General features: G+C 37.7%; 1 protein-coding gene across 6 annotated transcripts in view; it reads left to right on the top strand.

Annotated features, from left to right (window-relative positions):
• Positions 1–27,917, top strand: part of GAS2 (growth arrest specific 2) — a 98,176-nt gene that overhangs the window by 53,290 nt on the left and 16,969 nt on the right. For 5 of the 6 annotated variants that reach the window (XM_055814351.1, XM_055814349.1, XM_055814352.1 and 2 more), the window contains exons 6-7: positions 240–384; positions 3,713–3,820. In XM_055814351.1, the coding sequence (XP_055670326.1) occupies positions 240–384; positions 3,713–3,820 (253 nt within the window). Of the gene's footprint in view, positions 1–239; positions 385–3,712; positions 3,821–5,720; positions 5,829–27,917 lie in introns of those variants that run through there. The other variant, XM_055814353.1, reaches the window with a different exon arrangement.

Genomic DNA, 27,917 nt, shown 5'->3' with positions numbered 1-27,917 from the left:
AATAACCTGTATTTCCTGTCAATTTGATCAACTGAGAGGTTCCATCTAAATTAATTTTTGTATTAATTGGGAATGATGGCATTAATATTAGATAAACTTTATACATGTTTACTAGTGTGTGTAGCATTCTGTTATTGCACAGTAGGGCAATATAGAAGGTATAAATTCTTTTCACCATTTTGTTTTAAAATACATAATACTTTATAAGGACTAGTAATTTGTTTGCATGTTTCCAAAAGGTTTGGCGTGGAGCCTCCTGGATTAATAAAGCTGGAAAAAGAAATTGAACAAGAGGAAACACTTTCAGCCCCTCTTCCGTCTCCTTCACCGTCACCAACAAAGTCTCCTGGGAAAAAGAGCACAGGGAAACTGTTGGATGATGCTGTAAGTTGTGGGAGGAAGCTTCTTCCTATCTGACCCCTTCTGGTATGCGCTTACTCGCAAGGCACACAGAAGGCTGAGTTTCACATCTGACTGGATTTTAAAGATTTGCAGACTGATAGAGTTAATTTATTTTTGACCACAATTATTTATGCCTGAAGATTGGAAAAAATGTCACACTGTGTAGGAGATCTGCAGTTCAGGCTAGCTTTGTGCTTAGGGCCAAGTTCCCTTCTTATTACTCCGTTTTCTTTCTCTGTTCAATTCTTATTCATCAACTCCCACTTCGTGTTTTGTCTGAAAAAGGACTGAGTCAGGACTAGGAGATTTGGCCCATACTGACTTCTACTGAATGTTAACAAACACTTCTAAGTTATCTCAGCCTAATTTTTATGCTGCTGTTCTGTATGTTTCTCCCGTGGTAAAAAAACAAGCTTTTTTTTGCCTCGTTGGGAAGAAAGAATCTTGCTTTGAATTTTGTTAAAGTCTTTGCACTACAATGCAGTGTTCATTTCTCTGATACAAACCCTAGAGGGGTTCACTTGAAGTAGCTGGAATTAGATGAAAAGGATACATTTTGAGACCATGAAGAGGTTAAACTTGAAAAGTACAAATATATTCCATAAAAAGAAGCAGTTACTATAGTAACTGCTATATTACAAGGTAGATGTGCCACCTGGGAGTTACAAAGCACTTCTTGAAAAATCCATGTGCCACTTTTTTGTTACAAAGAGCAGATGGAATATTATGGTCATCCATTTTATTGAAATACTTTGTACTGTTTGATGCAAATAATTACCTTTAATGTTTTTTTAGATTTTGTATTTCTTCCTCAATTTTGCAAAAGCACTTGCTTAAGTTTCAACAGAATTCAGAACAGTTATGTGTAGAGGGAGGGTGGAGACCGTGTATCTTATAGGAACAGAACAGAGTGTGAAGGTTGTCTCCAACCACCTCCTTTAATTTAGAAAGCAGTAGGGATAGAAACAGAGTGGAATTCATCCAGCTAGATTCCTGACCTGCTCTGCCCCAGACACTCACACCATAAAATAGCAGCAGTGCTCATATAGTCCAGACACAAAATAAAATAGGATATAATTCTTCCCTCTGCTTCCTTATTTGATTTCCAAATTCCACTCAATAATACTTCTGTGTCCTTTGGGATAGTAATGTAATGGAAGCCTCAATAGCAGGATCAGCAGTGAAGGGCTCATTATCTTCTGTTTTACACCAGTATAAATCTGTTGGCTTCCATTCTCTACCGGCCAGAGATGGCTCTATTTTGCTTACACAGTTCAAAACAACCTTGGACATATTCCGTCTGGCTGTTCTGGGTTTTTGTTTGATGAACCCTGGTAAAAACAGCTCTTAAGGCATAGTTCACGCTATCCATTTTCAGTTTCCAAATCAGAGAGGTGTTAAATACCATAGGGTATTATGTCAGAAATTGCTAATTATTGGGCAGCGTTCAGAGGGCTGTTGCCAAACAGTCCTGTAGGCACAGTCCCAGTCTTGGTACCACTTTCCAAGCGATACAGGAATGCAACTTTTGCATCCTCAGCAGCCTGCGCTTGGATTTAAGTCATCAACCACTGACTTTGTGTAAGTTACCCTATTGTATACTGACTGCCTAAATAGTTTGATTCTCCAGAAATGGAGCCTGACACTCACCCATGTTGATGAAAATCAGTGGAATAATAAATCATAAAATAGTTGAGTGATTGTACATTCAAATTGAGGACAGCTCATCTGATACTTGAGAAACACTTGTGTGTGTGTTCTTCTGCTAAGCGTTAATTTGGAATGAAATTTTTTACAAAAATATTATGCTCTGATTTAAAAAAAAATTATGTAAGGATAATGATGATAAAATACTCCACAAAGTAATAAAGTTAGTCAAATAACAACATTGAACAATTTCAGAAATAAATGGAAAGCCTTTAAATTGGTCAACAGGGCTAGTTTCAAAAGTGTTTTTGTTCTCTATTGTAGTATAGAAACAATAATTGGTTAACCTTTAATTTCATTCTGGTGTATTTAACATACTATAACTTTATTCTAAAAGCAGATCTGAAAAACATTTGCTGTAGTTCAGAAGCTTTTCTGTTCGTTTATTCAAGATAACCAAAACACCTATTACGGTGCCGTAGCTTTGCCCTGATTCCTTTTTTTTTTTCCTCTTCTGAATCAGTTTAAGACTATAATTTGTTAGCTATTCTAAGAATATCCTTTCTCGGACCTCAGACCACTTTTACAGGCCTCAGTTTACAAACTGGATTTGAAGAGGTCTTTGAAATATTATTTGAAGTGGTCAAAAACTCTAGGAAGTTCCTCTGGCATTTTGTATTGTCTGACACTGACATACTAGGTCAGCACTCATCCAAGAAAACTGCAGCGTATGAAAATGCTGCACTTGTTATCGCTGTTCCTATGCAGCAGTGCAATTTAAATGTCAAATAAGAGTTTCTCAACTAGATCTGCTATTTTGGCATTGATAGTTCCGCTGCTTTCAAATCACCGAAAAGTCCAAAATACACCTCTACGAAATATTAATGCCTTTGGTAGCACGTGCAGGGTCAAGTTTTCACAACAGGCAGAAGTCCAGCTGATGCAACTAATAAAAAGCAGGAAAGTGGTTTTCATCTGTCTTTTCTCAGCCCCTGTTGTTGGGGCTATATAGTTAGGTTTGGCAGTGATAGAATATTCTTGAGAGGGCTTTAAATTGCCCTTGATTGCACTAATGCCCTAAGACAGAGATCATCAAAAGGTAGTTAACAACACTAGGGAGCATCTTGGCATAGCTTTGTGATTATGTCACAGTATTATTCTCTGTATACTTTTTTTTTAACGTTAGGGCACTGTTTGAAAGTGCCAAGAGAAGGTATTGGGCAGCACCTTTTATTGATAAGCAAGATGCTTCTGTATTATATTTATTTATAAGGGAAAATACTCTGTTAGGACAGCTTCGTTTTGCCTGTCAGCTATGTTAGCACTGTGACAGTTGAGCTGATTAATCACAAAATACTGAGAACACACCTACAAAATTTTGTTGCTGAACTCAAATTAACAGTCTGACTTCAGTTAAACAGTGCAAATTTCATGTTGAACTGTGTGATACTTGTCTCTGTTTTTACCTCATCACAGCTACGAAATCGTTCTTGATATTGGAAGCACCCTAGCCTGGGATTACAGAAATATTAAGAAAAAGTAATAAAATATCATCAATGGAGACTTAGATTAGTGATACTGTGTTATGGCAAATGCCACCTTGAATGTTTTGCTACATGTCCTATTTTAAGTGGTTTCTATTAATTACCTCTGGGTTTTTCAGGTTAAACACATTTCTGAAGATCCACCTTGTAAGTGCCCTAATAAGTTCTGTGTGGAGCGTCTTTCACAAGGAAGATACAGAGTTGGAGAGAAGATCCTCTTTATTAGGGTAAAGATTTTACTTTTTATTTTGCAGTGAATTGCTAGTATCTGCTGCCTTGCACTTTGCCAATGATATCACTGATTGGGAGGAGAAAATATTTTTTGGTTTACCAGCACCACCTTATTTTTATGATGCTGTTGGGGAATAAATAAATTACAGTGGGTTAACTGACCCAAGGAATTAGTAGCATGTGGTAGTTCCTTCTAACTTCAGGTCATTGAATTTGCTCTGTCTTTGATCAGTGGCAACCAAAAGTCTTCAGAAATGGAGCTGATAACTTCCTCTCAGTTTGGTTGGAAAGAACATCCACTGCATTAAAATAGCCTTTCTCCTGTTTTGTGTTGAGTGATACTATTTGACGGGTCAGGAAACAGATCAAAGACTTCACTATGACTGAATTGCCAAGTCATGACTAAGAGATATTGCCGAACTGGGCTGAGGAAACCATCAATGTCCGTAGTACTTAATTTGATTAACAGATATTTCCAATCCCCGTGTTGTGTTTCTGATTTCATATGTAATATATTAACTCCCAAAGCACGAAGTTAATCATCAATATAAATACTTGCTAGCATTAGTATCTGGGTGAGTTTAGCAGGAGTGTACTATCCAAACTTAATTTTTATTCTCTTCTCTGTATATGCTTATGGTAATAATAATGAAAATATGCTAATCATATCAATTTGCAGTAGTAGGTTATGACTCTGATGCTATGCTTCTTCCCATTTTCCCTTTTCCTCTCCACATGTACTATCCTTGAGTAATGAATTGACAAAATGGTAGCTCTTGCTTTCAAATAACTGTTATTCCTATCTTGCTAAAGGCACACAACTGTGACCTGATAAAACTGAGGATTTAGCACTTGTGAGAACAAAAGAAGTCAGAGGGACTCCTTCCCATCTGTAGAAGTCAAGTTCCTAGTTCAACAAAACACCAGAGCGCTTGTTCTGTCATTAACTTATGCTTAACTTACGATGAAGTCAAATTTAGATAAGGATTTAGGTTTTCTCATGTGTATGAAGTTGAGAACACGTTTAAGTACTGTGCTGAATAGGGATTGAGAACTTGAAATTAATTCAGTAATACCTCAGAAAGAGGAAGAAATACAGGATTTGTCACAGACAGTTTGAGATTGCACATGCTGGTGTAAAGGATTAATAGATTTTCTGTTTTGTAGCCAGTGAGACTTTTTTAAATTCTGCAGTATTTTTAGATACAGGCTTTTTTACTAGCTTCAAACGACTTTGAAGAAGGTAATGATCATTAACCAAAGATCCCAGTAATCTGGCACAGTTTTAACACTCACGTTTTCTTCCTTTGGATTTAAATTTCAAATAACAATATAAAAGTATTTTTAATCTTTTAGTTTTGAGAAACTTGTTTTTCTGCCAGAATGGTGAGTGTCAAATTCCCTTTTGCTGGCTTCTTTATTGTGCAATCTAGTCCAAGTCAGATTCCATTCCAAGTTTGCAAACAAAGCACCCTTTTCATATCACGCTACTGCATTCCAAGTTGAATTCTGCCAAAAAATAACAGTAATATAGATTAGACATTAAACTGCAGTATTAGAGATCATTCCTACAAAACTGACACCAATGGAAACTTGCCATGAACTTCAATGGGAGCAAGTCCATATTCCTAGGTTTTAAGTCAGTTGTCTTTTGGTTTTGGTTGGTTTGAACCTCAGTTTGGAACGCTTCACTGGATCACAGTAAGTTTTTACTCTTCATTCTACATGTTCCTATTATGTATATAAGTAGATTTATTAGCTTTTCTTTTGAATTCTTTGGACACTTGTTAGAAAACACATTTAAGATGTGTAGCCGACACTTAATCTTGTTGATATTTGGCACTCAATTTGATGTCGCTGATGTAGTTTCTCCTGTGTTCTGTGTTCTTTACACAGCCTGACCTGGCCTTTACACAGCCAGAAAGATGCCATTTGTTTATAACCCAACATGTTCCAGTTGAATGGAGACTGAAAGTTTCATTGTTTTAAGTTGGCTTTGACTACCCATTACTGTCTCTGTTCACTTTCTCCAGTAACCTGTACAGGACTTAAAACCTATTCGGTTTCAGGGATGCTACAAGTACATCATGTGATAAAACATTATAAGAGCTAAGTTAAAAGTGGAGTTAACACCTTTTCAGTGAAGGTTAAGGTTTATTTTTTTTCATAAAATATTTAATAATATTATATGCATAACAAATTTATTTGATTCTGAAAGTCCTGTTAAAAAAAAAAAAGGAAAAATTGTCCCAGTCCCTCATTTTGTTACTTTATATCTGTGTATGAAACAACTGAAAAAGGAACAGCAAAGAAAAATAAAACCTGGCAGAACACAGAACCCATGCAAAAAAGCACACCAAAAAATTACACATGAATCTAAAGTGATTTTAAGGAAAAAAAAAAAATATCTTTGGAATGTGCAGCAAAATGCAGGGGGGGACAGTCCTTCAAAATTTTTCTTGTACTGTAGTAACTTAAGGTAATGGTCCCATTAAAATTACTTGAATAAAGATTATTTTTTGTTAATATTGAAAAATGTTTAAATTTGAGATGAAAATAAACAATGGAAATGATGAAAACACATGAAAACATTAAAAAGCTTAAGTCTGCTGATAATAATGAGTGTCACAAAAGTAGTTTTTTATGCATGAAATAATTCCGTAATGCATAAACTGAACACGATCGCCATAATGCTGTGGTGACTTAGATGCTAAAAGTTTGTTTTCAATAAAAATTTATTTGCTTGTGAATTATTTTTCCTTCCTGCCATATAGGCATGAAAGAGTCTAAATTCCCCTTCCAAAGAAATGATGGAAGACATGTTTTACAGTAACAGATTATATTAATAACTTGAAGTAAATGAAATGTCTAGTTTATTTGAAACAGAAACATTGGTTTAGAATTAGTGTGATCTCTATATGTGTGCCATATACAGTCAATTATTTGCCTGTTCACTCTTAATCCTAGTCTTATGCTATGAAGTGGTTTAGAGAACAAGCCTTAATTTTTCAAAGTAGAACCAGACCATTTAAAAAAAAAAAAGTCATGAAAAAACATGCATTTGTGCAAGGTAAGTTATATCTTGGAAAAAAGCGTCACCGATTTTGAAGTGTTTACCTCTTGCAGAAGGCAGTAAAGGAGTTTAGATTAATAGATTTTATAGTAAGAAATGTCTGTCAGGCCTTAAAAAAAGGTGATTGTTTTTAAACAGTTTTCGTGGCAAATATTCTTATTTTGAGTTAGCTTGTGTTTGTTACATTGTGTGCACGTATTGCTGTACACACCAGGAAGCTTCTCTCAGAAAGATCTGTCCTGTTGGTCTGGACCCGTAATAGCATTCAAACTATTGGGTTCTGCATGATGGAAAAATTATTTCTTTGTGCAACAGGAGTCTAAAGCCAGAACACTTTATATCATCTAATTTAAGCCTATCATTTTTCTTAGAACTTGTAGGTGTTCTCTGCCTCGCACACCAGAGAAGCATGTGATTGCTCTTACACTTTTTGACCTTGTACTTTAAATCATTAGTATTGCTTAGCATTATTTTGCTGTAGTAGTAATAAAATGTTTGCTTAATACTAGCTTCTTCTAAACCCCAGGAAATGAAAGGCATTGTTTGCCTGATACAGCTCCTCTGCAGAACTTTATTTTGAGATTTGCTGTCAAAATGTATGTGGGGTGTGTGTGTGTAATATTGGTGTGTATATATATATGTAAAATCACTCTGCAGACAGTTTGATGTACATGATTGCCTCTTCCTGGTGGGGAAAATGTGCTCATATATAAACACGGACGCCCGCTTTACTCCAAACGATCCAGGTGGGAATGATATACCATCTAAGAACTGGAAGTACAAATGGAAAGCAGATTGATCATACAGTTATCAAGACTCAAATGTCTAGTTCTGCTTTCCCAAACCAAATACATAAGTCATACTCACAACTTTTGCTTGGTGTGTTTCTGTGTGTTGTTTTTTTTTTTTTCAGCATCATTTACCTAACTTGTATTGTCTTCCTTATTCCAAGGATTTTAACAGTTGTTCTGCTTTCCCCAGGCCCTTTCACTTCTAGTCTACCACACAGGTCACCTTTTCAGCACTGAAATTGCTTCCCTAGAGCTTTATCCATATCAAATACGTTTCAAGGATATGTTTCCAATGTCAAAAACATAGGTAGATCAGGAGTTTTAATTGAACTGACTCTAAAGGAGGTGATGTGGGAAGCCTGGGAGTCATCTTGTGAGGGAATTATGAAAACACACCTTGGGCTTCAGGGCAGTGACTGTCACTGGCCTCTTCTTCTCTTCTTCGAGCTTCTGATCTCAGTCTCCTCATGCTTACAGACAAACATACTAATTATGAACACCAGGTGGCAAAAGACCCAGGGGAAAAGCATGTCTAAGTCCAGTCCTAATTTATGTCCCAGGTAAGGTGTTTTTAGTCATCTTCCAGCAGTGGGTGGCTGAACACTTTACTATGTGCCTATTCCTCTCCAATGGCTTTATGCTCATGGAGTAGTTAGCACATTTCAGTCTGTCTTGTGTTAGTGAAGGTGGAATTCTTCTCAACCTTCTCAGGTTTCGGTTTTTTAAAAAGAGTCTTTAAAGGGCTGGTAAAATTCAGTCCACGAGACTCAAAAGCTCTTGGACAAGATGACACTGCATGTATCCATGGGGTGACAGGAGTCCAGTGCTGCCAATAGGACAGTCAGGAAATCTATTTTCATCTTTACTCTGCCATTAATCTATTGATTGACGTTAGGCAGACCCCTGCCCTCCCCCACCTGAATTTACAGTTTGATTGTTCTCATAGTTACATTTTCTCTTCTGCTTTTGCCTTTTTTACTTGGGTTTTTTCCTTCTTGCTTCCTTGAGCCTTTCTTACTGAGGCCTAGCAGCCTCCGTGGAGCCACAAGCCCATGGACATCTCTCTTGTTGACTTTATCCTTGTGTTTGCGCTGAACACAAGAGCAGCTACAGTTGCACTATCTGGTTCTGTGAAGCCTAGACATTTTTAGTTAAATGCGTGACAGACTTTCACTACTACTACAGTACTACAAATAATTTTATTTTTTTTACCCCACTGCTTGATTTTATTTCTTGTAATTTTTATTCTACACACAGGGTTTGCGTGGCCATTCATGTAAATTTAGTGTCTCAACTTGCATGTGTTGGAGATAGTTTGGAATGTGTAAAGATGCTTTGAAAGGATTCATTGTAAACTTCTTTACAAAACAGCTGTGTAAGTCAAATTGTTAGCTACTAATTTAATGCAACAGTGATGGAGTTACTCCTTTTCACTTTCACCCAAATGGTGTTCCTGTTACATTCTGTCAAAGCATTTTCAACCAAAACTATCTGTGATGCAGTACGCTGATTCCATGGAACAGGCAGGCTATGCAGTAGCTTAGCAGTCTTCCTCACTAACTTAGGCCTGTTTGCCTTGGTGACCTCCTTCTGTGGGTAATTAAATACTGTCATCTGTAATTCCCAGTGTCTCCCCCTATGCGGTGTTGTACAATGAGATTTCCACTTGGGTGCTTGAAAAATCTTTAGCAAATCATCTTGTGCTTTTCTAAGACATAATGCGTCTTCAACAAGTGTCACATTCTAGTTCTTGAAATTACTAATACACCTGCAGTAATTTCCTGCCAAGGTATTTATAATTTGGGCTCCTAGAGTCAAAGTTACAACAATATTAGGCTCCCTGTATTCAGTGGAAAGAGTTCTCCCTCGGGAGGTGGCCTAGAACAGGAGGCCCGTGTAGGGTTTTCTGAAGTTGTGTGTGTAAATGACTTTAAAAGCACCAGCCAGAAATTCAGCCGAGTTCCTTTGCCAGGAGATTCAGGCTTAGGAGGAAGTTGGTTGGATCTTAAGGCGGCCAGTCCTGCAGGGGTGACAGGTGGCACCACAAGACCTCCCTGGGTGCCAGTGTCCCCTCTGGCAGGAACAAGCCAGGGTCTAGTTGCCCCGCACACCCTGATCAGCAGTGCTTTTTGTGTGGTAGCTCATTACACAAAAAAATTCTCAATACTTTAAAGATAAAGATGAGTAACAAAGCTGGATAAATATGTATTACAAATCTCATTATTTCCGGCTTTCCCCTCCCCCCTAGAATGCCGAGAATACAAAAATAGACAAATTAATAGACCTTCCTACCTGTTTTTCATTCCTCCACCCTCTGCCTTTTTTTTTTTTTTTTTTTTTTTTTTTCTTTTCCCCTGTTCCTCTGACTGCTTTTATATGAAAGGTGCCGGATCAGCATCTGTGTATCCAAGAGCACAGACAGACTGCTAATCCACTGCACCAGTACGCTACAGACAAGAATTTACAGAATGAAAAAGCCTCTGTAGTTGATTGTTGAGAACCACAGACTGGGTCCCATAAGTTCATACTGAAAATGTTATTAGGGGAAAGTATTACCTTTTTCTTCAGTTATTTACTTGCTGTGGTTCTGTTGACTAGATCAATCGTTTCATAAGAATCCACTTAATGCTTTACTAGAGATTAATACATCTGAAATTAACAATGAAATGGCAGTTAATGCTCGTGGTTTGGAACTATGCCTGACACGTTAGAACTGAAGCTGCAGCTATTTCTGGTGTTGCCCTTCAAGAAGGATGGCACTGAGCTTTACATTGTCTTGTTTAAACTTCTTTCTTGATGAGGTGAAAAGGTCTTGTGTGACACTAATCTGATTAACATATTTAACACAGTCAAGGTAAGCTCATCTATTTTTTCTAGGATGCTGCTGCAATATTTTATAGGGTGAATTAAATCAATCTTCTTCACTGTAGCATTATATAATTAGTATACAATGATCATCAAAATGAAAAAAAAAAACCCCACCCTGCTTTGTTGCAAAATACTTGGTGTAGAGTATACACTTACAGTATAAACATAACTCTTGCTGCCATCTAGAGAGCTGACAATGAACGAGTTTTGTGTGATGGCATCAGTAAACCAAAGTTTCTGCACTGTTCATCACACGTCTTCATTGAACATTGAGCATTCATGTGTAAGAATGCATCTATTACCTATTGCAGTATTCTTTAGCTTTAGGGTAATACTCTTAAAGAACTCATAGCTTACATGGGAATGTTCAGCTGGGCTTTGTATCTTGGCCCAGGAATGATGGTTCTGCATGAAACTAAACTGGCCTTGATTTAACAAAAAAGGTATGTGGGCTTTTTAAATATTTAATACAGTGTGGTTTGGCCTCCGCATTCCTGAAATAACAGGAAAAAGTTGAAGTGCATTTTAAAAAGTTTTTTATTTCTTTGTCATTGTCTTAGCAGTGTGAAAGCAATGGTTCTTGCTCCTGCTGCATCCAGTTACACCTTGTATGCATTCATCTCGTTCGCTGAAAACTACTTATATCTACTGTAATTTATTTTGAAGCTCTACCACACCTCTGTGCCAATATGCAGGATGTACACAAAGTCCTTTTTACCGTAAAGAGAGGTGGCAAGAATTTATCCCATGTGTTTGTACTCTGTGCTGCCTTTTAATTCTGACGAGTAGAAAAGCCGTCAACACTGTATTTCCCGGTTTTCTTTATCATCTTGAAATGTAGACCATTGTATTTTAATGAGAATGTTCATGGTTTGCATACCAATTAATTTCTCAACCAGTCTGTTCCACTAGGATATTTTTTTTCTAGCAGAAGTTGTGAGATGCTCGCTCTTCCTGAAGAGACGGGGGAAGCTGAGTTATTATTTTTGGTTTTTCTGCTTTTAAAAAATGAATATTGTTTTTAAGAGTCTGAGGGTTGCATTCATCTCACCTAGGTTTGATGCCTACAGGTTTCTTTCAGTGGAGAGGAACAAGCAATTCCTCTCTCTTTCTGTTATAGCGATTAACTGGATTGTTAATCAACTTAGAGAATTATATGATATTTAATATTATTTAACTTTTACAAAGTAAACTGTCAGTTTGAGATACCTTCTGTTCTAAATTATGGGAATTTTTTTTTTACATGGATTTCTTAAGTTTCTATACTGAGACGTTATATTCCAGCTTTTAAAGAGATTAAAAAAAAAAAAAAAACAAACCGAAAAACCAAACCAAAAACCAACAAAAACTTCAGCTGCATCTGAGTCAGTAGCAATCGATTTCTCTTTCAAACCCCAAAATAAGTATTTATCGAGAGTAAACTCTCATGGTAGAGAATGGATAAAACCATAAGACATTTATCCATAACAGTTATGTCCTTGATTATTTATTTATCTGTCTAGGAGCCAAAGACTAAGAAATAGTCATCATAAATTCCATGTATCTGTCTTTTATGTGCGATGGCATAGAAATAATACTTTTAGGTTATATTGTACAATTATTTTTAAGTGCAGGGTTTTAGATTTAATGTAACTACAATTTAATAAAATTTTCCTTTAAAATGTAGTTTGATGCTGCTAATTTAGCACAATATTAACAGTTATTTTTACTTCATATTTTAAATTTCATTTGCTAATTTAATTCTTCAAAAGACTGGTTGGCAAATATTCTTGCTTATGGTAAGAGACAATTAAGGAAAGATTTTAAGGTTCTGTGCATATATTTAATTGTATATTTTGTTTTCATATAATGACATCTTGCCCATTCAAGCTGTTTATGCTAAACACATAGAAAATCTAGTTTATGGTAAAAAACCCCAGGTTAAAATACAGGTTTTACTAGTTCTCCATGGATAACTCTCCGACCCTAGACTGCATTGGTTACTGTCTCTGCTTCTTGAATGTATGATCTCTTTGTGTGAAACAAATGGAAATAGTTATAGCAAATGACTGCGCTAGTTCTCAAGGGACCAAAATTATGCTTCCATGGCTCTTCCATCAACCAAGGTCAACGTTTGAGCCTGACTTTATTTTCTGTGGTTTTGTTTAATTTTTTCTTGGCATTAGAATTAGCATTTTTTGAGTCCAAGTCCACTTACAGGCTTTGTGCATCAAATAATGAATTTTCACAGACGTGATTTTCTACTTGGTTTTAAGCCTTTGGTGGTGGAACATGAAAAAGGCTATAATTACTTTCTTTTTGCTGTGATGAAAAGTTTTTTATTTATCACATGTATGCTACACAGTAAGTGCTAAGTTAGACAGATCTAAGCTTGTAGACAAACACTAAAGTTAGTGGTAGTCCAGAAAAGCCAAGGGGTAAAACTTGTAGCTTATGAAATTCTGTTAAAATATGTACCCAATGCCATTAATTACCCTTTTCTGAAAACAACATTGTTTTCTGTACCCAAGTCCAGAAGTGATTTTTTTTTTTTTGATTGTCTTGTGGTAATGAGCTATTTCATAGAGGGATAGCTGTATATGAGAACAGATTTTCCCATATATGTTGTTTTTAAAAATGGTGAATGTACAAATTTCTAAAATGTTTTTAAACCAGTTCTTCTAACATCAGCTTGTTTTACAAATCTCATTGAGACCTAATATATGTAAACCTGATCTTTTTAAATAATGTGTGTATTTTAATGGAAGTTTAGGGGCGTCTTTTCTGTTCTTGTCATTAATATTTGAAACTCAGAGCAAAACAAGAATGTTGCTGTAAGGAAGTATTAAATACAGAAAACATTTTTTTTGGCAAAGATGAGTAAACTCTGGAGGTCCCAGACTCAACTATTTATCTGAAGGGTATTTTCCAAAAAACAACTACTATTGAACTGAAGACCAGATAGAGATTGTTCCCCAAGTCATACATCGCCATCAGTTGATTCAGACTGCTTTGGGGTGTGCTGTCATGCCTTGTTTTCGACTTGCTAGAAATAGATTTACCTTAAGGTTTAAAAAACAACTCAAAAAAAAAAAAAACCCCACACCAAAAAATAAAAAAAGAAACCCACCATACTGGATTGTTAAAATTGTATTATTTTATCAAGTTAGTGTTTCAGTCATGGCGACAAGTGATGAAATGCTTTAGTTGTTATAAACACTCTGTTTAGATTACATGATGAAATCAGAACGGATTAGATAATTTCAAGTTTTGCAGTTAAAAATATGCCTTTTGCCTGCCCATCTATTTGCACTTTTTTAAAAGTCAAAAGAGAGCCAGAACCATTGCCCTGAACGTGCCATTTACTGTTAGTTATTAGGTTGGGATTGTTTCTGTAAACAATGCTGAAATAACATAAGTGATTTTTTAATTTGCTTTAAGATCATCTTTTAAACTCTACCACAATACAGCATAGGGCAAACCAGCTGCTTCCTCTGCTGTATTTGCTACTGAAAGCCTGTGAAAGTTGGGCTTTTCTCATATCATCTTAAACGCGTGACTTTCTCAACTTTACATGAAAATTACTGTATTAAGAGTAATTATTCATTCATAAGGAGACGTGTTTGTAACTACTTGACAAATGCACAGCCATAACAAATTCCTGTCTCAATTGAAGGAAGATTTAACAATCTCAAAAACTTTCTCAATGTAAAAGAAGCAGTTTTGTGCCTCAAGCTCAAAGTTTTACACGTTAGTCTACCCATGCTTCATGTAAAAACTGATTTCTACCTCATCTGTGTCCTGCCCCAGCAGCCCCCATCTGAAACCTTTCCTTGCCCTACATACTTAATTTTTCTTTTGGGATGAGAGGGAGGTGTAATTTGGACAGCGACAATCTGTAATGTTTCCATTAGAGCACCAATGTATTGCAGTAAGTGTACTGGCTGCAAACGGTTCTGGGGTGGCAGGGAGGCCTGAGGACATGGCACATGGGCAAGGGGCTTCCAGCTCAGCAGCTGACAGTCTCCTGGTCCCCTTCTACTGGTGTTATTTTACACGGAGCATATTAATAGATCACTTAAAGATGACCCAGCTAAGTCTTGTGGTTTTTTTTTAACTGACACAGATCTTTTTGATACTATTTTACTCTAACGCTTTGCTTTCCATGGAAGACATTTGAGCTCAACTTAACTGATATGGCATATGGTATCACTTTGGGTCCCAAACCCTCTCCTTGTTTCCTTCAAGGGAACTCATTCCAAAAAGCTTAATTTTTAGTAGTTTTTCTTTTTACAGCTCGGGTTTCTCATTCAGTATTGGACCTGGGAAACATTTTGCCATTAGCCAGCCTGTTACCCAGCCAGTTAAGCTAACATAGCTCACTTAGTTTCAGACACTGTAGTTGGTCATAATATTTGAATAGTGTTTTGAAAAGTGAACTGAATTCTTTTAACTATATGATAGGATTTTAAAGTTTCTAACCTAGAAAGTTTCCCGGCCCAAAATACCCGAAGTTTATCTTGCTGCCACTCCTTTTAGTTTTTATTATCTGATCATCAGAGCAATGATCTGTAATGTTTCATTTCTTCATTTGTCTTCACTGTATTGGACAAGATAGTTTTTATTTTTATTTTTTAAACACCAATGAGCCAATTTTTTTGCAGAACCTGGCAGGCTTGCTGAGGATCTGATTCATAATGCTTCCAACTGTTTCCCTTTCAGACAGTCTCACAAAACTACTGCTGTTTTCCTATTCTGTTTCCTGGCTTTGGTTTGGGTCCCATCCTCCGTATATTTAAACCTTGTTTTAAATCCCAGGAAGGAGTATCGTAGCAAAACAGTCATGAACAGTAGTGCTTTAGTGAAGCTGACCCTTCGTAAAGTTGCATACACAAACAAAACAAATCACTTGCTTCCCTGGATATTCAAAGTCAGGTGGAGAATCAACTGGAGACCACAACAAAATCATTCACAGTTAGTTTTATTGCAATTTCCTTGTCATTCTAGGTTAGTAAGCACTTTACAACATTAAGATGGACGTTGCTGAGATCCCACAGTTATGGTGTAAGGATCAGCAGGCAGGTAAACCAAAATTAGAGGAAAGAACTAACACATTAGGAAGTTTTGCAACTTCATCATAAATTAGATCAGTAGAATTCAGTATTGAAAGCATGGACAAAACGAGTCCACAAAAGGTACTTATGGGGGGGAGGGGAAGTGAAATCCAGCATAAATTCATTATGATTAGCAGTATTCCCGGTCTGATACTGTGTTAGCTGGCTGAGATTTATCAAGGAAGTAGGGAAGGTAAATATTAATCTGGAATCTTTTAGTTAGGCAAAAGTTAACATAAAGTGAACAAAAGAAACTCCCTTTTTTTGCTTTTTGTTAGTATGAAATATTCAAACTGTTTTGTTTAGCTTTTTAACGTGGTTCTTTTCCTGGTGTGTGGAAAATTTTCAGGTGGAAACCAAAACAGATATCTGCTAAACTTGTTGCAGAGATCGTGTCAGTGGATTTTTCTAACCAAACATTGTGATTAGACCATCTTAAATTTCATAATCTAGTTTTGCTGTACGTGGCAAAGCATAGCAAAAATTAGTAAGTGCAACATGTTGCCTCTGGGCTGCTGAATTGTCCCTGGCTGCTATGCAGCAGCCTGTTAAATGCCAACAGGTTATAATTTTCCTGTGTAAACAAGGTCATTTTCTTTCTCTTGGCATAATTGAAATGGTGTCCATTTTCTGCATTCGACCAACTGTATTTCCAGCTTGTTCCGTGTTGAAATGCACAAAAAAAAAAATTATGTACTGAAAGCAAATGGGATCTGCGAGTGAGAATTAAAATCAATGCCTAAAGAGTAACCTCTAAGCCAGTTTACAGCTTGAGCTAAAAAAACCCAAACACACCCCCCACTCCTGATGTCAGGGCATGGTTACTATTATGATTACTTCTCTGTATATGTCTAAAACATAGACATCTATTACAAAGAACATAAGGAGAATCCTGGCTGCCTAAAAAAAACCTTCTTTGCAAAAAGTATGTATTTTAGACTTCAATATTCTGTTGTGTCTAAGGTGTAGAACCACAGCAGCATTCAGCATTCTGTGTAAAACCTTCTAACCAGAGTCACATAAATCAGGTAAAATGACAGGCTGGCATTTTACTTAAACCAGGTTTTCAGGAATGACTGCTGTTTGTGCTAATTTCTTGGTTCATGTTACTTAACTACTTCCCCATGATTTACTGAGGGGCAAGAGGGAGAAGGAGTCATTTGGAATTTCATAAAGGTACAAAGAACCCTGTTTCTGTTTCCTTCCCTCCTCCCCACCCCAGACTCTCGAAGTATATATATTAGCAAGCCAAAGAATGATATCATGGCGCTTTCAAGCTGAAAGTGTACATTGTTCTCAAGTCTCCCTCCTTCTCTTTAGTCTGCATGGGTAGAGTGGTGGGATTTTTGTAAATTTTTTTTAAAAATTAAATGTTTGCAAAGATGCTATAGATAGTCCTGCTTAAGACAACTCTGAGCCTAAGCCTTGATTTTGAAGGATATAATAAAAGCCTGGTCTGCATGTATTGATTTTATATTTTATTATCTTACAAATTTGAGTATAATGTAGCTAATTTGCTCAGGGTTACTGTCTTACTGGCTTAATTTTAGAACACATTTTCCAGTAAGAGAAATTAATATCAAAGGGGAGGGGTGTGTGTGGATTTTTTATATATATATTCATGTAATTTAAGTGTTCAGTCTTGACCTAGCCCTGATTCCCTTGTAAGCAGTGCAAAAAGAAAATCTCTCTGTGGAGTTAAGTTGGTTCTCAGTGCTTCAGCAAATCCCTCCAGTACAAAAAAGCTAATAGGGATAAGTAAAATGCTGGTGGGTTAGGAGTACCTGAGTATGTATGGAACAGGAGGGGAAAGACCTTTTGCTAAATGTGCCAAGCATCCCAGATCCTTTCTTTCCACTAGTGGAAAGCTTTGCAAAATGCTCTGAACTGACTAGGCTTGTGATCCCACTTTTCTAACACCTGTCTTTTCTCTCCTGTAGTTTCAATTTTGTCCAAAAAGCTGCCTTGAGGGTTAAGCCAGACGAGATGCCTTCAAGCTCAAAGCTTTATACTCTGTGATATTGTGTCTCTGGTATGAAATCTTTGCTGTAGGAAATGTGGAGGTCAGGTGTCTGGCAACATATCTACTTTTGTATAAAAGGTTGGTCAGTGACTTCTTCTGGGAAGCCAAGAGTCTGGCTGTATTTGGTTTAAAGCCATCAAGTAATTTTTTGCAGATTCTAGTGAATATTAATGTATTGGCATTTAATACTTCAGGAATTGTTACATAATATCCCCATTTTGCTAATACTGAAGTGGAGTCCAATACAAAAATCAGGCTATACTGATGATAAAAGACAATACTGATGTGATTACATTTTTACACTGTCATCTTCACAAAAGGAGTTACTTCATCTTTCTTAGCTGTTAAAAATTCATAATGGCTGCTTAGGTGATGTTTTGAGCAGAAAATAATCTGGGCAGAATTTCTCAGAACTCATGCTTAGCATCAGCAGTGCTAGTCTGAGAGGAATGTCTCTGTGGCTTTGTCCCTGTCTGGAGCTATTGCTCGGTGTTATCCATGACCAGGTAAAAAGTTAAAACTAACAGTCTTACCCTAACGATTAGTTTCCACTGTGAAGATTAACATAAAACTGTTTTAAAAGCAAAGTCTGTTAGAATGAAAGCTAAAGCAAGCTTAATAGTTTCTCCAGTCTGAAGAAGCTTTGTTTTACAACACAGAATTCTTTGGCTTGAGTCATAATACAGAAGTGGAAAAAAATGTTATGAAAATACATGAACCAGTTGACCTTCCAACTAAATACATATGTTTGCATTTAGGAACTCTTGTCTGCCTTATACACAGTGTTACCTGGCCACAGTGTACTTTGCGTATTTTATGTGAGGGTATGCATGTGTACGCAGCACACATGCCACACTTCTATCAGTGAAACTGTAGTCCTGTGACTAAAGTTAATATGGTGTCAGTTCAAAACACATCAAAGAACTGTAGTATCCAGCTGGTAGCTTGATTTGCTGAACAATGACTGCAGTTCAGATCAAAGCATAGGGTAGACACTGATCTGGAATTGCATATCAGACTACAGCTTTACTTATATGTGCTTATACGTGCTCCCAGGTGCGATTCCTGTGTCAGCTGGGTGGTTATGTGTTTCTGTGCTGAGCTCTACTTTTTTTGGTAGCAAAGTCTGTGGGGCCAGTCGTGAGCTTTGTCAGACACAGGACAAGAAGATAAATCAGTTCAAATCTAGAAGTACTCTCCTGACTTTCCTTGGTGCTTGGAATTCACCACTCCTTCTCCAATGTTTACCATTGACTTTTAATTGTACCCCCAATCTCCAAAGCTTAGATACTGTCCTTCTGAGAAGTAGCTCTTGACCTATCCTAAAGGCATGCTTACTGCCCTGACTACTCCACAAAACGCCTGTGGGTTCCAGCAAGTTGAAGCTAGCCGACCCTCTCCTTCAACGCACAAGTTGATTACCTCAATGCGCTGACTGACCTGAGCATCCCCCCCTCCTCTTGGGGTCACCTCACCCTGCCAGATGCCCGCCTTGAAGAGAAACCTGTGAAATTACATGCTTTGATTTTTATTTTTTTCTCTCCTTCAATATGCCTTTTTAAGTCTTTTACAATATTCAAGGACAGTTGTACTCAATCCGCTTTTCTTGTTTTTTTGGGTCATATATTATCGGGATGTTTGTTAGACACCCAGGGTGAATAAAGGGAGAACTGCGCCCTTTAAATATTTTAAATCTAAGAAGGGAACATTGATTAAATCTTCTCTGTTTTGGCCCTGAAACAGATATATTTATGTCTATATGCCACTTTCTAATCTAGTCAAACTGTTTTGCAGAACATATACACTGTAGTAACAAGAATCAATTAAAACAGAGCTTGGTGAGAGGTGCTGTGAAGACAAAGATCAGCGCACAAGGGTTCGGTAGAAATTCATCTCCCCAGTGCCAGTTGGGAAGCTGTTTTCTCAAACAGTACCCTGGAAGTAAGACCTGATTTTTCCCATGAGATGCCTGCCATTAGGATCTCCTTTCAAGCAGATATGGCATAGTAAAGGTATCTAACGTGTTATCCAGTCGCAGTGGATTTCTTTGCAGGAGTCTGGACCTGAAGACTTTGGCCTTTAGCATCTCATTTGTAAGGATCCACTTAATTTTGCTGTTTAAACTCAATGCGTTACATTTGTAGAAATTCAGTGTGTGATTTCAAGAAGGCAAGAATTGTCGTGCTTCATGCTTAGATTATATATATATATATTTTTAATCATAATTTATTCACTGTGGATGGAAAAAGGGATTATAATAAGGCTTTAGGGATTTAACAGACCTGTAGATTCTACTAAGGCTTTTCAGAACTGCAACAGTAGTTCCTTCTAATCAGCTCTGGCAATGTTTAGATTATGAAGTAGGTGGAACTTTGGATACGGGGAGTTTCTTGAATGTCCAGATGGGGTATGTAGCTAGAGCTGTTGTGGCTTCTTTGCTGTGGAAACCTGAAAGCAAGAGGAGAGATAAGGTTAAAAAAAGAGTCTTGTTTTCTCATGGATTGAAATGTGGCAGGGCACACCACACACATGTGGAACATAGGAAGTGCTTTCTACCCCACAGTTCAGACGTAGCACAGTGAATGAGAGAGAAGATTTGAGAAGGCTTTTCAGCCAAGAATGTTTCTGTAGCTTTTTCAGCCTCTACTGGAGCATCACCTTAACAGAAAGAAAGAAAAAACCCAAACCCTCAAAACCACCTCAAAACTCATCTCCTATCATACAAGTAAATGTCAGCATTATGCAAGGTCATCTTGTAAACATCCATTAAATTATCTATTGGTGCATTATCAAAGGAAAATCAATTTATACTCAGAGTAAGCAAAAAGCACTTCTCTGAAGCGGTGAAATCTAAGGATTAAGTACTGATGTATGTAAGTATCCTTGCATAGTGGGCTTGTCAAAAGGCAGTTCTTCCTTTTGTTAGGAAGACTTTCCTTTTTTCTTTTTCTTTTTTTTTTTTTTTTTTTTTTTTTTTGAATGACTTTTCCATAGTTCCTGCTATTGAAATCATGGTTAAAAAGCATACATGCAATAGAAGTACTGTTTCTCTCCCTGTTGTCTGTCCCCACTCTATCTCCTGCAATGTAAGGCTAAATGGTATAAAATTTAGTTGTGCTTCCAAGTAAATGAAAACTACTTTTTGTACTGTACGACAGCAGAGCCACATATACGCATATGTGTATATACATAATGACTATACACAAACGAGCAGTGAGGAAAACACCTTTGCCAGGAGAGTCAGTTCTAAATCAGAAACAAGTTTACATATTAAAAGGGAAAAGATAGAAACTCCAGGCTACTCTGTTACAGTAATCAGTGCCTTTTTGGCAACTAGCACATTTTCCCATTCCAAGATCTTTGCCAGAACCTAAAAAGATCTTTCTTCTGGTATTTGCGGGAAGATATAAAACTGATGAGTGCAAAGAGATCCAACATACTAGAATATATACAACAGGGGATTTCCATGTGACTAAATCTAAGTGCGGTCAGGTTGCAGCTGGCAGCTATCAAAACTAAACTAAATTACTAATACTAACTTTAAATAATTCATTCCTCTGTCGAGAGAGTTATCGGAGTCTTAAAATTATTAAATTTCCCAAAGAAAAAGAACAGTACATGAAAATTCTGTGCGCTGTTGAAGTCTGGTTTCTTCTCCCCTTGACCCCATCAGTTCTTTATCTCCACTTCCACACCAAGGCAGCAGCTTTTTTCGGTAGCATTCAGAGCACTTCCATGGATTTCAGGGCCCTGCACCTGGTCAGCCCCTCACAAGCGTCATGGAAGTACAGTACAGTAAACTGTCCTGGAACACATTCCACAGATAAAGCTGGAATTCTACAGAACAAAAGTGATAGCATTACCATGATTTTTCCTGGAGCTGTCCCATGGAAAAGTGAGGATTAGGCACAAAGTTAATATCAGATGTGCTGTCAAAGTAGAGCTGAGAACAAAAACATCAGTATTTTCTCTTTTCTTCCCAAATTTACCAAACTGGTAAATCTTGGCAGTTTCACGTTTATGCAAAATGTATAGTCTTGTGTCAAAACAATTAAAAAATCAACATTAAACATAAAGCTAGAAGAGACTGTAATTTCAGCTGAATTTGACTTTGGGCTAAACTGTTTTAAAAGAAATGCCTGATTAAAAAAACCAAACCTCAGATGATTCATATATGTATGAACATTAGCAAGGTTTATTAATGTTCCTGAGAACTGAAACCACTTTAATTTGTATGTTCGGTATAGATGGAGTAATAGCGTAAGACTATATATGAGGTGGTGGTGAGGAGGTCCAAAGGTGGGTGTAATGACTGTGACAAAGTATTTCTGTGTGTGAAATGAAATGGTCAACTTCAGTATGTAAAACTCATGCATTTTGTAAGTTGAAATGCAGATCCTTCTTTTCTCTGTGGTGCTGTAATTTCTGATTAAACCCGTTTTAGGTATCAAGTGCATTGGCAGTTTGATTCATGATGATTGCAAGTGCTAATGTGATCCCAGAAAGAAAGGAAAAAAGTAGAGCAAGAGAAGTTGGTAATAGAGAAATACCATGCAGCCATGTCGTCATGTGTTAATTTGTGCTTATTCTACCCTCATCAGTACAATCAAATTACCTCTGATTTGCGTTTGGATGACTGTCTTTTAGAAGCTGGGAGAGTGACCAGATGTGGATTTCCTCCTTTCACAGGAGTGACATTACCAGGAGTAATTTTATCCACTTAACATGCTAGCTTAAATTCTCCACCATTTGCATTCTTCTCCAGTTGTTGTACCTGGGATGTAATTTCCAGTATTATTTATACTTCGACCAAATTTGGCCCAAAGACTTGAATCCAAGCTGCAGTCACTTCAGTCACTTGAGCTATGGTGCATTTGAATTTAGGTAATAGACTACAGATTGCACTTGACTAGATTTGGCTCTGTAGCTGTATATATGTATATTTATATATGTTTGGATCTATAGTCAAGAGTGCTTGCAGTCTCAGATAAATAATTTCTTGTCTGTAATTTTCTTCAAAGGTGTTTATTCCATTCAGATTGTTTTCACAATTTTTTAACACGTTAGTATAGCTTTGGTTCATTACTTACAATGTTGCTTTCATAGATTTGCAGTGACATAATTTCATTCCAACATCGTAACATCATACCCCATAGACTCACACTGACATAACTCCAAAAACTTTGAGAGGATGCTTTGTACTATTTAAAGGAAATTAAGCCTAAGTATAAACATTATTGAAATTATGCTATGCTTGTTCCCTCCTCGTTACCCCAGTATAAATTAGGACGTTTTAATGAAACCAGTGGAGTTAAATGAGTATATTTCGGGGGTGTTTACTGAAAAGAATAATCTCTAGTCTTAATTCAAGCAAGATCTGATAAAATAATCTGTCTCTAGATACTTTCCAAATGTAATTTTCTTGGTTGTGCATGTAGATCTGATGATTTAAAAAACAGAGGATGGAGGTGGGAGGCAGTTTCCACATCTCTGCATCTTACTTTGGGATATCTGTGACTGTTTTCGTAATTTTGGTGTTGCCCTGAACTGTTCATATATAAGACTGTGAAAGACAAATCTCAAGACTTTTGTGTTCGTTGTCTGTTAGACATTATCTAAAAGCACATGGACTAAGGTTTCCAGCATAAGTAGGAATCGCAAAACAAGTAATCTGAAGCGCTCTGTATAGGCACCCACCCAGTATCATAGGCTGTTTGTGCTTTGCACAGGTTTTCTGAAGTATCTTAGAGAGTCCTAACAGTTCTGAAGAAAATCAGTCAGTGGTGGCTGCGGGGATGTTATCTAAATATAGAGTCAGCTCACTCATATTTTTGCCCCAAGCCCTTTATCTCTATTATAGGTGCTAGTAACCAAAAGATTCTTCCCTGAGAAAATTTTACCGTAACAGCTATAGCTGTGCCGCTTCCAGTCGTAGGTCAATCTAAGCATTTGTACTGCAGGATGGAGTTGGCAGTGTACTTCCTTCTTGCGACCTTAGGTTTCTTAGATAATGTTTATTCTCTTATTGTGTTACTTGATTCTGATTTACATGAAACTAAAAATTGTTTCTATTTGCCTGTACATATGTGGTACAGTCTAAATGGAGCTGGAATTTGACAACACTGAGGACATAATGTTGCTAAAAGAGATAAGGGTCACATTTTTTTGTGAATTTACATTGGAGTGAGGCCATAGGACAGTTAAAGCGCAGAGACTTGCTGGAACTGAGGACTGAGATGGAGAGATACTGTGGGGAAAAAAAATACATACAAAAAATGCATCTTTCAAAGGCAACTGCTGTACAAGTAAAAAAGCTCATATAAACCTGGACTAAAATGAATCAAAAATAGCTGCTAGAGTGAGTGTAGATGAGAATTGAGTATTGTTAAATATCAATTGTTGACTACTATCTGTTCACCAGATACACGACAAATAATAGAGATCTAGATATATGCATGTCATGACCTTTAATCTTCAGTGTGGATCTGCTCATGCTTTTAACCTTGCCATACTCTGCCTAGAGCAGGGGTCCTCAAACTACAGCCCGTGGGCTGGATAGGGCCCCCCAGGGTCCTCAATCCAGCCCCCGGTATTTACAGACCCCCCCTGCCCCGCCCCGCCGGGGGTTGAAGGGGAAACCAAGCAGCCACAGATGACTGCCTGCCACTTCATCTGCGCGCCGGCCCCCTGGTTAAAAAGTTTGAGGACCCCTGGCGTAGAGGGTTTATGAATGCAGGAGAATATTTTTCAAAAGAGGAAAAGGACACCTAGTTGAACAGAACTGTAGAGGTGGAACTGTATACATATGGATAATAATAAAGAAGTCTTTTTCTCTTCTTAACTATTCTGTCCACGTACCCTTCTTTATGCACACGACGTACCATGGATGAGGCATGAGTGGCCTTGGCCTACTGCCCAGAGTTCCATGCTGCTTACAATAAGTAGCAAAGGGTGTAAGGTGCTTAATGGGATGTGGTGCTTTCCTGGAACTCATCAAGGGAAGGAGGTGAAGCCTGGAGTGGTGGAAACATTCCTGCCAGAGAGAGCAAGCGTGAGTGGGGAGTGGGAGGAGATGGGATTGCAGCTCCTGCTGCTCTACACCGTGGGGGGAAGCAATTGGAGGCCAAGCTTTTACTCCATGGTCCAGAACTTTTTGGAAAAGAGTCAGACCAGAAGATCTGTTTCAGTATATTGGGAATTAATTTACATCTCTGTAGAGCTAAGATTATGCTACTTAAGTTTTTGGGCAAATTCACCAAGTTACTTTTAGGTGTGAGTGAGCAGCGTGTCAAGTACTCCACAACAAGTGTTCACATGCAATCTTTCACCTGAAGGTAAATGTCAAGCAATAGTCCCTGCTGGTCTGGTGCTAAAATTATATTGCACCTATTTGAGAAATATTCCAGCTTGAGCATACTGGAGAGCTAGAAGCCTGGAGTGAGAACAGTTCCTGCTTTCTCCTCCCTGCCATCCTGGAGTACTTCATTGCCATGGGGCACTTGTAGGCCATGGGGCTTGCGCTCTTCTCTGTTTCTGTACTTGTTCCTTTGTGCTTCCATTCTTTGGCAGGGTTTAATTTTCTGTCACCTTTATTAATGCAGAGAGCAGATTTCCCTAAAGTTTGTTGGTTGTGAAAATTCAAGGAAAAAACCGTCTTGTAGAGGAAAGATGGAGAAAAAATAGATGGATGATATTGTTGAAGTGTACCTCATCCTTAAACATGATAAATGTACCTCAGTGGTGGTTACTAATTCCTGTTGCTATTAGAAGAGATTTTATAAGCAGTATCCTCAGTGTAGCCACATTTTAATGAGTCTTTTTCATAGAGGATTGTATAAAGGAACAGTTTCCTTCTAACAGACCATATTGTTAAATATATTTAAGGATAAGACTAGATAATAGCATGTAACCTTTGGAATAAGTTAAAGGTCCAATGAATGTCTTTACATCTCTGTTCTAGGATCACTAAGCAACCAAGGACAAATGGCTTTGTGTCTGGCTGGTGTATTGTATTGCTTTTAAAAGCTTTTTGAAAGAAATTTAGTTCTTTGGCATAGGAATAAATGGATCGTAAGCATATTAAAGCTCCTCTTGTATAATTTCTGGGGTTTGGCACATGATCTCCCCGGGCCCATGTAGTCACATGGCTGGGGGCTTGCCTAGTTTTAAATTTCCTACTGCAATTTAATTTCATAACTTGCAATGCATCATATTGGTGTTGTACTTCTGTGTTTGTCAGCTTTGTTTATTTATTTATTATAAGGTGCAGTCACAGTGAGATACGGCCCAGCACACGCTGGAATTGCGCGCTACAGTTGCTGCACCCCCAGGCGCGTGTGGGCAGCTCCATAGTTATAAGCACAGACCAATTTCATCTGCAGACATTCAGTGAGGAGTCATGACAATGCATGTGTTAGTCATAAAAACTGCTTTTGATTTCAACCGTAAGTACCCTGTCATTGGTTTACATCAGTTATTTGAAACTGTACCTTCTACTGTTGCCGTTTTATCCACATATATGCAAAGATCCTGTCTTTCACTAGCCAGAAAGCCAGTACACAGAAGAAATGGAAAAAATAAGTCTTGTTATGCCCAGCCTAGAGACTTGGAGTATAGAATTACAGTGTACTTACTTGCTGAAGGTCATGCAAAAAGTATGTCTTAGGGCTTATAATTAAACCTACATCTCTCTCATAAATTTGAGGAAGTGAAATTGTGTTACAGTCGTTGTATATTATTTACTCTGATGGGTTGGATCAGACACCCCAGCACTTTGCCAGTCCCGAAAGTAATGCCATGAAGAGGTAAAAAGTCAAAGTAATAAAGGCACTACTGAATGTTTCATAAAAAACATTTCAGGCAACCACTGCACCTAAAAATGTGAAGGTTACTCTGAAAATGTCCAGAAGAATACAAATCTTACTGGCTTCTTTTGTTGGGGCCCCACTGCAGAATGCTTCTGTAGGGTTTTTGTTTGAGTGTTATTACTGCTCTACTGGAAAAAGATGTAATGAAATAACTTTCTATGTAAATTCCAAAGGCAATCTCTTCTCAATATAGCACAGCTTGAAGGCGATGCAGGGATGCTGCGAGGTGCAGCGGTGGACATAACAGTTGTGAGAACTTCCCTTGGCACAGCAGCAAGCTTTTCATGGTGGATTTCTAAGCCCAGACACACAGCAGGAGTTCTTGCCATCAGCTTCCAGTTCAGTATAACACTTTTTCTGTGGTGCCTTTGGAAAGAAGTCAGCTTGTGGAAGTCAAATATGTGGATATAGGAAGAGAAAAAAAAAATCTTTTTCAAAAATCTCTGCAAGCTAAAGGTAAGCCTGACTGGAAATGGAAAATAGGGACATGCCCACCCTTTGAGGTATCTGTGCTTGAAACAGTGGGTCTGTGCTCTGGCTCAAACCCAGAGACAAGACTTCCCGATGTCTCCAATGGTCGAACAGAAATTACATCTTCAGTTCCATCCTAGGAGCGTATGGTCTTTGCGGTCGCTATCTGACGGCTCAGATACGCGGCTTGTTCCCTTTGGGCAGCCTCCTTTCTCCAGCCTGTGAGACACCTCGGACTATTGTCTTTCCTTGCACTTACCTGATAGTGTCGAACCAAATGAGGCAAGTACCAATACCAAATGAGCTCATAGACTGCAGAAAAATATCTAAAGCCAAGGTACTGGTTATGCTGATCTGCACAGAAAATCTCTCCAGTGTCAAATATTTTTTAGTTCTTCACAAAAAATACTCTGAAAGTATACAGTACATGGTATTCAGTTCCTTGTAATCTGCTTAAGGTGTCTGGAGACTTAAAGTTTCTGTTAGTTTTCGTTACACAAGCAAGTGAAAAAGTTCTAACTATCCTTTGTGAGATCTTCACTTCTGAACATCCTTTTTGGTTCCTTTTTCTGATGCATTTAATTGATTGTGGTATTTGTCTGCCTCCTTGTGATTTTCTTCATAATTGCAATTCTGGTGTGTTTGGTGGGTTTGGTTTTGTTTGGGTTTTTGGGGGTTTTTTAGTTGTTTCGCACAGGCCCTGCTAAGTGATTGCATTGCATTGTGAGGACTGTAGACATGCTGTTTTTTATTTATCTCTTAGAAATGCATAAGAGCGATGCCCTTGAGAGACTCATTGATGAACGGATGAGTGTTATCCCATACTTTGTCATCATTTTTTTTATTCATGTAAGTGATAGCTGATGCTATCATACCTTCCCAATGCTGACTTATGTGACTCAGTAAG

This window comes from Falco peregrinus, chromosome 9 (assembly GCF_023634155.1).
Source record: "Falco peregrinus isolate bFalPer1 chromosome 9, bFalPer1.pri, whole genome shotgun sequence".
NCBI classification, from domain to species: Eukaryota; Metazoa; Chordata; class Aves; order Falconiformes; family Falconidae; genus Falco; species Falco peregrinus.
This window is presented reverse-complemented; position numbering and strand designations above follow the sequence as displayed.